Here is an 11,565-nt window from a genome sequence, read left to right on the forward strand (position 1 = left end):
TACGGAGGGAGATCATGTCAGAGGTGCCGTCTTTCGGATGAACTGTTAAACCGAGATCCCGTCTGCTCTCTCAGGTGGACGTAAAAGATCCCAGGGCAATTTTCCAAGAGCAGGGGAGTTATCCCCGGTGTCCTAGCCATCATTTACCCCTCAATCAACATTAACAGAAAAACAGATTGTGTGGTCATTATCACATTGCTGTTTGTGGGATCTTGCTGTGTGCAAATTGGCTGCTGTGTTTCCCACATTACAACACAGACTACACTCCAAAAATACTCCAGTGGCTGTAAAGCAACTCCAGTGGCTATAAAGCGCTTTAGGACATGCGGAGGACGTGAAAGGCGCTATACAAATACAAGTCGTTCTTTCTTTTAAAAATAAATAGACAGTAGCCATTTTTAAAGTCAAACAAAACTTGTATTTAATTACACACCCTCAGAAACATTATCTGAGCTTCAGACAGCTCAAAATTGCTATGGCTCCCATCGCTTTTCTTTAATACTTTAAACTTACATCTATTAAACATCCATTTTCAGCCGACCAAAAAGGCAAAGGATTTTACATCAGTTCAATCGCACTTGTTCCCAGTGGACAATTAACATTACACATCAATCTTGATCCCCTGCCCTCCAAACATGCTTATCCGATCTTAAAACGATGCTGAGGAGAGCATCTGTAAGTACTTAACTGAATGACCAGGCATACTGGATGCTTTAACGGTTTATACAATTGAAATAATACAGCAAAACCCGCTGGAGTCATAGTTTGCCAATTTCTACATGGCCATAGAGATCAACTTGCAGTAAGAGGTTTGCCGAGTGCTGCAAATCAATATGTAGTATCTTTGCACGAGTTTGAGTTTCTTCCTCAAAGGTTTCCAGAATCCTGCAGCTCTTTCCTATTGCAATTTGGAGAGAGCCCTCCCTTTAGATTAAAAATCATGGGAAACAAATCCTGCTCATCCAGATTCTATTGAGGACAGAGCTTTTCTCCACTACTGCTCTGGATGGTTATTTATTTTGGCTTAAGCATCGACAAACCTCGAGATGCAAAGGTGTAATCCGCCTTTCTAAATATGGCCCACACAACATCACATCAAAATTTCCGACACTCATACCTAAATATTTTAAACAAGCAAGACCAAAGAATTAATTTCAACAGTGAATGGCACATGGAAGCATTTCTTCTTAGTATCCAAGTATTTTATCCACTATCATTTCAGATACACTGTGAAACCATGGTGATCTCCAAGGCAGGTTTTACTGATACAGCAATTCATTTCAAAATACAGCGCATTACTGATGCACTGTAAAGTCGAGGCACAGCGGGTGTTAGGCAAGTTTGGCCTGGTAAGTAATTGGTAGTTGCCATAATATCTGGTTCATGATTTGTACCATGCAATTTTGTATGACGAGGGCAATTCAAATTTAAGTAAACAAACCAAAACTGCCACCCCAGAGTTAGATGAGTTATTTATTATGTGCATTTTATAACATTATAGGCACCCTAGTGAGGAATTAGGAATCAAGTGTAAACTGAACCACATTACAAGGTTACTTTCTGTATAACGTTTTGGCACACACAATTGCTTGGCAATTCCATTGCGCCAGGAGCATCTATTCCACTTCGTTAACACAACGTTTTCATAAATCTGCCACCAGTTTTCTCGCACATGACTTTTGAATAATCTCAAAAATAGGTTTATAGAACTCACATTATAACTAATCACAGTACAACACTAGCTGAACAAATTTGGAAGTAATGTAATATAATTCAAACAGAGAGAAAAAAAATCCAGAGTTGTAGAAAATTCTTATAAAAAATTATCCAGTGAAGTGTATTTGATCGAATTTACATCTCGAATGCCATAAAGGGAGACAGCTATACAATTACCAGTGACTCGGTCATCATTTTAGACTTTGCTGGTTCGAATATTTGTGGGATATTTATGGGGATTGTTAGATTATTGAATAGTTCCATTAATATAAATGTTAAAGAGATGTAAGTATACTTAATCCTCAGTTGCCTTTATTAACCGTATTTAATGCTTTACAGCTGGTTAGAGACAGTTTAACAACAGCCAGTTTAAATATACCGCGCCTTGCAACATAACGAGAGGGTGACGATATGAACAAACGCGAACAGCACTCCGCATTCATCTAAAGCTGGAGGCCACTTCCAGACTGCTCTTAACCCGTAGCGGTAAATAAACCGAAACCAAACAAAGGGTGACTGAGGGAAACGGGATAAGCCTACCTTTATCGCTTTATGACATTTCAACTTATGGAGCCTTTTCACGTTACCCATTAAGTATCCCCAAAAAGTGTGCTTGTGCATAGTGTAGAGAATAAGATGTTCATTTTAGCACAGCCAACTCTTTCAAGTATCAGCAAAGAGTGACATGAATAACCTAGCACAATGTGCTCGCTCTCCACTTATGCAATGGAACAAAACTGCAGCCGAGAGGTTGGGTCGAGTCTACCTCCGTTCTCAGCTTTCCAAGTTGCGAACAGATTCATGGGATGGCCGGTAGGGGAAGTGAGAAAAAGGTGGAGGAAAATCCCACAGAAGCCAGGAAACACACATTCAAAAAGTTAAAGCAATTAAAACAAACAGCAGCATTAATAGGCGCAAAGGACGGCTGACATTCTTGTTGGAAGCTGCAATAAAGGCTCCAAGTTGGACAGCACTGTAACATATTGATAAGACTCCAGTAGTACTAATGCTCTGACCCAAATGTCACTGGTACATTCAGTAAACATTGCATCTGATTTACAAAGCATCCTCACGTCATCTATGGATGCAGCATAACTGGTACGTTAAGTTTAACTCCTCAAATCTAATGCTGGACCCCTAGAAATTGGATATGGTAGTACAAGTGGACTCGCAGTGTTGTAACCTGTGTCACTAACAACGAATTGACTCATTTATGTCAGACAAGAATCACAATTGAAAAAAAAAGTAAAACAACATATTATTTAAGTGCCCCGACAATGAGCTTAGAAATGCTCTTAAAAGAAAAAAGGATGGCCTTGCTAAATTGTTAAGTACACTACAAAATTCAGGGCTTTGCATTAGTGATATTGTTTTCTTGATTTTCTCTCGTCCTGGTCAAGGTAACACGCGTCAGTGATGGTGAATCCAACAATCTTCTACTTTGTAAGCACCAACACACTCAGCTACAGAGTACAGCACTTTCTGCCCTGCTCCAACAAACGGCCTTATATACGACTCTTCTGAAGTTGGGTTAAGTTCCATTTCTCATAAATACCATCACGCTCGGCTTTGTGCTGCGTACAATGAATGGGACGGACAAAGCCCAAATTCATTGCATACAGGAGCTTGGCAGCTGCCAGAGAGATCGCATCAGTCTGCCACCCCCGAGATAAAAGGGCAGCATGTATTTTCCAGTCCTGTAAGCAGTGATTTTGCTGCCATTTTGTGCTCACCCACCCCACCCACCCAATCAAATTTCTTTTCCCACTACTGGTTAATTTTAGCTGCCTTGTACGATCAGTTATTCTCGGCCTCTCTGCATTTCATTCTTCTGCTGCTGCTCTCTACAGCTTTTTTCCCCTCCCATCTAGGCTTCTTCCCATCCAAGGCAACATTTATTTGGCTAAAATGAAGCACTTCAGTTTGACCGTCTGGAGTTTAGATCTGAACATTGGGCAACAGTCAATATAAAGCACTTTATATAGAGTGCATCGTGCAGCTCCAGCCAATAATATTCGCTTACACAGTTTAGCAACGGTGATGAAGGCTGTGTGTCAAAGTGCCTCAATAAAAGCAAAAGACTGAAACCAACTCTCATTCTTCAAAGTGCTTCCAATGACCAAGATCCAGTTGTACACAAAACAGCAACAAGTTTGCCCATCAGACCAAGAGATTCCCAACATATGGCATCCCAGCTTGGCCAATGTTCAGCGGTCTGACTTTGGCACGTGGAATACCAATGGTTGCCAGTCTCTCGTCACTTGCCTATTTTATATTGCGCACAATCCTTCTGCAATGGTTCGTCTTCATTTCACTCAGCGCTTGCTCCAACTTGCGAATGAGGTGCAGCAAGGTGGCGGGGTCAGTCTGGAGTACGCTGGCACTCTGACGGCCATCCTGTTCCAGGTGCAGTTTCAGAGTCAGAAGTGGTTTGATCTGCTGCCTTAAGGCACGACTGGCCAACTGACGGAAGAAGCAAATTAATGTTTGGTACCATGTTGACATCACAGCACTTGCATCAAACCAGCAGAAAACAGAACTATGAATACTGAGGGGGCTCGACAAGGTAGATGCAGAATGTTTCCACTTGTGGGGAAATCTGGAACTAGGGGCCATAATTTCAGAATAAGGGGTCGCCCATTTAGAACTGAAATGAGGAGGACTTTCTTCTCTCAGAAGGTCGTAAATCTGTGGAATTCTCTACCCCAGAGAGCTGTGGAGGCTAGGTCATTGATTATATTTAAAGGTGGAGATAGACAGATTTTGAACGATAAGGGAGTGAAGGGTTATGGGGAGCGAGTGGGGAAGTGGTGTTGAGGCCAAGATCAGATCTTATTAAATAGCGGAGCAGGCTCAAGAGGCCAAATGGTTCACTCCTGCTCCTATTTCTTACGTTCTTATGAATATTCTTTTGCTTACAATTTGTACTGTATTAGTTTAATAAGAAACATCCATGAAGGTATTAGAAGAGTACAGACATGTTGGACAAACCTCCCTGTCTGTTTTACGGACATTGCACATTAAGTAGATAGTGGAACTCCCGATGCAGTTTATTTGGACCGACTGAAAGCATTTGACAAGGACCAAGGTAAAATGGAACTAAAAAGCATGGGAATCCAGTGCAGAACTTGGGACTGAGTAAAAACAAAGTAGCAAAGAGTATTTGTGAGAGGTGCAGTCAGACTAGGGGCCAGAGAGTGGAGTACTGCAGGGCAGAGAGCCTGAATCCCTGGTTCTTATCAACACAAATAATCTGAATGGAGAAAGCAATTGTAAATTCCTGACAACACAAAATTAGACACAGCAACACACCACGGCACGTACTTAATGATTTGTAGACAAATTTAGATTAGTTGTGGAATTGGGCAACCAATGGAAAACAACATATTAGGACACAAAGCCAACACTGAAGTATAAGACTGCAGTTATATTACCATTTTCAAGTTGATGCAAAGTAGCTTACGGTGCACATGAGCAACAGCAACTTGTATTTATATCGCGCCTTTAACATAGTAAAACGTCTCAAGGCGCTTCCCAGGAGTATTATAAGACAAAAAGACATGAACATGAAAGTTGTAGTATATAGCCCACTATGACACCCGAGAACTCTAAAGTCAAAGATAGGAATCATGGCTGATCTGTACCTCAACGCCATTTACTTGCCTTTGCCCCATGTTCCTTGATACGCTTACCCAACAAAATCTATCGATCTCTCGTCCTGAAAATTTCAATTGACTCAGCACCTACAGCTTAATGGGGAGAGAGTTCCAGATTTTCATGACCCTTTCCTGATCTTACTCCTAAATAGCACAGCTTGACTCCCCATTGTTCTGGATTCCCCCACCAGAGGAAACAATTTCTAGCCTAGCAATCCCCTTCATTTCAAACACCTCGATTTGATCACCTTCTAAACTCAAGGGAACATAAACCAAGTTCATGCAACGTGTCCTCATAATTTAACCCTTTAAGTCCTGGCATGGGAGAGTTCAATGAAGGATTAAAGCCTGCCAATACCTCAGCAAACCAATATATCGACATGCGCATAGGGACTGACAGACATCATCAACATTTGAGCCCTTCTGTTGACTATGAACAGAGGTTTTGCCAGACCAAATAAACCATTTGATACAGAAGATGCACAATTGAGTTTATAACAATTACATTCTGATGTGCACACACACACACAAAGATATCTATATGCAGAAAATACATCAAGATTGTGTAAAAATGACTGGGTTTTAGAGCGTATTCTAAACTCTTTACCTGTACATCGAGTCTCCACTCTAAGTTGTGGTAATGAGGGAGGTCTGGGGCCAGCTCATTCAGGATGCTCCGAATCTCTTTCCTATTGTCCAGGTAAAGCTGAAGCAGCAATTTATTTAGATCTTCAGGAAAGCCCAAAACAAGCACAGAGTCCTGGAAATCCACCTCAGAAATCTAACCACAAGTTATATTGGTTATTGCACGTTGAATTTCAATGCAATACTATATAGGGTCATACATGAAGAATGGCCACTGGGGTGAGGTGATCGCCTGCGAACTATATAATCCAGCGAGGAGTTAATGTTTGTAACAGAGAAATTAAGGGAGAAAAATCGATGGGAGGAGGAAGGAAAAAAAAGTCAACTATATGAAAGATAGCGAGGGTGTAACACTTTGGAAGCCTATAAAGATTTTCCCCTGAACGATAAGACTCGGGTTTAAATTGTGCTTCTTTCCCCAAAACTCTGCGGCCTGTATCCTGGCCACCAAGTCCCTTTCAGGTATTACTCCTGTCTTTGTGGACTTGCATTTGCCCCACGTCCAATTCCTCAAATTTAAAATGGTGTAAATCAATGTTCCCTCTCTTCCGGTCCCGCGCAGCCGGTTAACCAATAGAAAACCCTCGCAGGAGCGGAATTTGGAATGGTTGCGCAGCCCGTTAAAGGCGGCATCTGGATCAAAAAGAAAATTAGAGGGTACATTTGCTGTAAATACCTTTGAGGTCTCGCTTGTCTCTATTTCTGTGACCGTGTAACCATCGCCACTGCCCCCCCCCTCCACTCCTGTATATTATCTCCTCCCTCTGCCCCACACCACTGGAGGTCATTCCATCAACCACCTATGGCCTGTACTCAGGAATACCCTCCCTAAAAGCTACTTTTCCTCTTTTAAGATCACCTTAAAGCCCACCTCTTTTAGTCACCCTTTCCTAATTTTCCAATATCTCCTTTGGCTCAGCATCCATTTGTTTGATTCCATTTTTGCAAAATGTCTTGAGATAGTTACTTCCATTAGAGGCGCTATATAAATGCAAGTTTACCATTACTACACATCCCTCAATCCCTTTTATCCGCAACAGTGCCCTCTTCTGGCGACTTGTCGCTGCTGCATTCCCCTACACAATAGTCAATAAGGAACTATATGAACACATCTTAAATTTCTTTCTCCGATTATCACTGTGATAGGGCCAAAAATTGCCGTTGGAGCCTCTGACCCGAAAAAAATCTTTGAAACTATCTGTTGGTCCCGGAGAAACAGAAGATCCCAGTCCGAGGCCTTCATTTGATGCACAGCGTGCGGGAAGATGTCTTCCACGTACGGACACATATGCTGGAATCACGTGGGCCTGGACAACCAATCTAGTATTCTCATCGATAATAATGGTGAGTTCCGTTTGTACGAACTCCCATTACAATCAATGAGAATAACCCCCTAAAACACCAAAACACCTCACATATTTAAAAATTAATTGAAATTAAATGTAATTAAATGTTTTAGAAAAAAACAATATTTTTTGGAATTTTTTAAAAACGTGTTTTAATAGGGTTAAAAATAACTTTGCCTTAATGGACAGGGTTTTTAATATAAAAATGAATGATTAAATTTAATTTTTCTATGTTTTAAATTGTTACACTGGTAAAAGTAAGCTAAGCGCTTGCTTTCACCAGGTGTAAGAGTTTGAAGGAGATTCGCTGTGCATGAGTTGGGCAAATAACCCATTCTCTCCCGCGCGGATGCGTAGAATCTCGCTAAAGAAATTTGAACAGATCGGAAAAGCATTTCACAGCGCATGCCCCGAAAACCAGCTTCCGCGAGGCCTCGCCAGGTGCGCACGTACATCGTACGGACCGGGAGAGGCCACAATTTCCGGCCCAGTGTCCCTTGGTATCCCAGCTGAGATCACACCTGCAGAACCAGGTATGTTTTATATTCCTGAATACTTCACTTCTGCTCTCTGGCATAGTGAACAATTTTGCTGAATCAAAATGTTGTCACTTCCTTTTAGATATAAAATGTTTTTTTTTAAAGTTACCGAAGTCCCAAGTCATATAAACCAAGCAAGAAAAGACCAGCTGGTCCATCAAGCCTGCCCCACATTAACGATAACCGGGGCATCGTGCCTAAATACTCCTCACCACACCCCACCATGTAATCTCCTGGGAGAGGCATAAAACCAATAAAGGGTAAACAAACACTAGAAAATTCCCCTCCAACGATCAAAACCAATATAGACGATCAAGTCAAGCCCAACCCCAAAAGGATTTTTAATAACTGAATTTGTTTACCATCATCTTGGAGCTCTCGGTCAGCAGGTACATCAATCCCTCAACTCCATGTTGGACACTTTCAGTGCTCACACTCAGCTTCCCTACAAAAAACACAGGCAATTGGAAAACTTCTATGCTGACTCGCATTACATTTCACACACATGAATTTATCGCCGTGCCACAAAGTTTGCTCCATCAGAGGCACAGCATTGTCACAACAGTGGGGCAAAGGGGGGAATGAGGGGTCGGGGTTCCCACTCACTGCTATCAAGCAACTGTCATCACTATCCTGCTGTTAGTGTATTGTTCGCATCGTTCGCATGTCAGACACGAGACTCCCAAAGCAAGCGCTCTACTCGGAACTCCTTCATGGCAAGCGAGCCAAAGGTGGGCAGAGGAAACGTTACAAGGACACCCTCAAAGTCTCCCTGATAAAATGCAACATCCCCACCAACATCTGGGAGTCCCTGGCCAAAGATCGCCCTAAATGGAGGAAGTGCATCGGGGAGGGCGCTGAGCACCTCGAGTCTCATCGCTGAGAGCATGCAGAAATCAAGCGCAGGCAGCGGAAAGAGTGTGCGGCAAACAAGTCCCACCCACCCTTACCCTCGACTATCTGTCCCACCTGTGACAGGGACTGTGGCTCTCGTATTCGACTGTTCAGCCACCTAAGAACTCATTTTTTTTTTTTTTTTAAAAGAGTGGAAGCAAGTCTTCCTCGATTCCGAGGGACTGCCCATGATGATGGATAGTGTATATGTGGTCAGCAGATCAGGGATTAGAGTTGGGATGTTCCTGAATGTAAAATAGTTGCAAAATAGTTGCTGCATTCCCCTACGCATTAGTCAATAAGGAACCAAATGAACACATCTTAATTTTTTTCTCTCTCCACTTCTTACTCACGGCTGAGATCACATCTGCAGAGCTGTGCATGTGAAACCACACGAGCATTCTGAGGCACAGCACATTGGTGTCCCAGTGCCTTTTACTACCCTGATGTAATAAACTCACTGTGTAAAAAGCATTAGATCGGTAACAGTTTCACTTTTCACACTGTAATTCAATGCATCTCTCTATTCATTACCATCATAGGTGGTCCCTCGTATCGAGTACTGGGCAAGGCACAATACGTTGCCTTGTGTCTATGTTGTGTGAACCAGTGAAGTGGCATCGGGTGCACGAAAACTACAAAATGACCACTTCCCAACAAGCGTCCCCTCAAAAGGAGCCCCACTAAAATAACTGGTGCTAAAAATCTAAAAACACGTTAAAGTCTGATATTATTCCCATCAACAGAACATTGTGCATCTTGCGTTGCCGACTTCGTTGTCCCATGCACTGCTCCTTGTTTACATTCATTCAACCTTAATTCATTTAGTCCCAGCTGCCTCTAGATTAGTCAGAGTGGCACTCTAACAGTGAGTCTATTGCATCTAATGGACTGCATGGGAAACAGTGTCAAGCTGCAGGTGATCAAGGACACACAGTTGCAGTCTCAACCCGCCCAATGTACAGGGCCTTGGTGAGGCCACACCTTGAATATTGTGTACAGTTTTGGTCTCCTAATCTGAGGAAGGACATTCTTGCTATTGAGGGAGTGCAGCGAAGGTTCACCAGACTGATTCCCGGGATGGCAGGACTGACATATGAGGAGAGACTGGATCGACTGGGCTTATATTCACTGGAATTTAGAAGAATGAGAGGGGTCTCATAGAAACACAAAATTCTGACAGGATTGGACAGATTAGATGCAGGAAGAATGTTCCCGATGTTGGGGAAGTCCAGAACCAGGGGTCACAGTCTAACGATAAGGGATAAGCCATTTAGGGCCGAGATGAGGAAAAACTTCTTCACTCAGAGAATTGTGAACCTGTGGAATTCTCTACCATAGGCCAGCTAGTTAGATATATTCAAAATGGAGTTAGATGTGGCCCTTACAGTTAAAGGGATCAAGGGGTATGAGGAGAAAGCAGGAATGGGGTACTGAAGTTGCATGATCAGCCATGATCATATTGAATGGTGGTGCAGGCTCGAAGGGCCGAATGGCCTACTCCTGCACCTACCTATTCTCTAAGTTTCTAATATTCAACATGCAGGGTAATGTGCACGCTTTAGTTATTTTCAAAACACAGACAAGCAAATTCCACTGCGAGTTAAAGGACATTGCTCCCTTAAACAGGACCACATTACATACTTGCCGCTCCTTCAAATATTTTGGGATTTGAGCCTTTCTTCAAAAACTCCACAGCAATTCGGCAGAATTCTCCTACAACTGAACAAAAAAATGGTTTATCATATAAAGGAATGATTCATTACAATAACAAAAACCTGTTCTACACATTAAAAAATCAGGCAGAAGTTACAAATTAGGCGTCCAGAACGAGCTGGGGGGGGGAAGGGAAGTCATTAAATTCTATAATAAATCCTTATTTATACTTATACAAATAAATCCAACCTGAATAAACATTTATAAGCAAAGAAAAGATTAAATAAACCATCTTCCTACCTGTATGAAAGTGCTTCAGGCAGGCCTTTCAGGACCGAAGGCTGAACGGGCCTGCCCGAGACTTCGGACAGGGCCCGTCCCCAGCACCAGATTTACAGGTAGGTGGCGTTGGGTTGGGTTGGGTCGGGGAGGTTCGGTTCGGGTCGGGGGGGAAAGAGAGAGAGGGTGAGGGGGGAAAGGAGAGAGGGTGAGGGGAGGGAGAGAGAGAGAGAGGGTGAGGGGAGGGGAGAGAGAGAGGGTGAGGGGGGGGGGAAAGAGAGAGGGTGAGGGGGGGGAAAGAGAGAGGGTGAGGGGGGGGGGAAAGAGAGAGGGTGAGGGGGGGGGGAAAGAGAGAGGGTGAGGGTGGGGGAAAGAGAGAGGGGGGGGAAAGAGAGAGAGGGGGGGGAAGAGAGGGGGGGGAAGAGAGAGGGGGGGGAAGAGAGGGGGGGGGAAAGAGAGAGGGGGGGGGAAAGAGAGAGGGGGGGGGAAAAGAGGAGAGGGGGGGGAAAGGGAGAGAGAAGAGAGAGGGGGGGGAAAGAGAGAAGGGGGGGAAAGAGAGAGGGGGGGGAAAGAGAGAGGGGGGGGAAAGAGAGAGGGGGGGAAAGAGAGAGGGGGGAAAGAGAGAGGGGGGGGGGAAGAGAGAGGGGGGGAAAGAGAGAGGGGGGGAAAGAGAGAGGGGGGAAAGAGAGAGGGGGGGGGAAAGAGAGAGGGGGGGAAAGAGAGAGGGGGGGAAAGATGAGAGGGGGGAGGAAAGATGAGAGGGGGGGGAAAGAGAGATGGGGGGGGAATAAGAGAGAGGGGGGGAGGGGGGGGCAGGGGAAAGAGCCGAGGAGG

The 11,565-nt window shown here is 43.8% G+C and overlaps 1 protein-coding gene across 1 annotated transcript in view; it reads right to left on the reverse strand.

Annotated features, from left to right (window-relative positions):
- Positions 1–395: 395 nt before the first annotated feature.
- The window catches only part of commd2 (COMM domain containing 2), a 15,500-nt gene continuing 4,330 nt past the window's right edge, over positions 396–11,565 (reverse strand). Inside the window, exons 2-5 of the mRNA XM_070883719.1 lie at positions 10,441–10,518; positions 8,265–8,347; positions 5,980–6,153; positions 396–4,179 (exon numbers count right to left, since the gene is read on the reverse strand). Coding sequence (XP_070739820.1) covers positions 3,982–4,179; positions 5,980–6,153; positions 8,265–8,347; positions 10,441–10,518 — 533 coding nt within the window. The 3' untranslated portion in view covers positions 396–3,981. The remainder of the gene's footprint in view (positions 4,180–5,979; positions 6,154–8,264; positions 8,348–10,440; positions 10,519–11,565) is intronic.

This window comes from Pristiophorus japonicus, chromosome 6 (genome assembly GCF_044704955.1).
Source record: "Pristiophorus japonicus isolate sPriJap1 chromosome 6, sPriJap1.hap1, whole genome shotgun sequence".
NCBI classification, from domain to species: Eukaryota; Metazoa; Chordata; class Chondrichthyes; family Pristiophoridae; genus Pristiophorus; species Pristiophorus japonicus.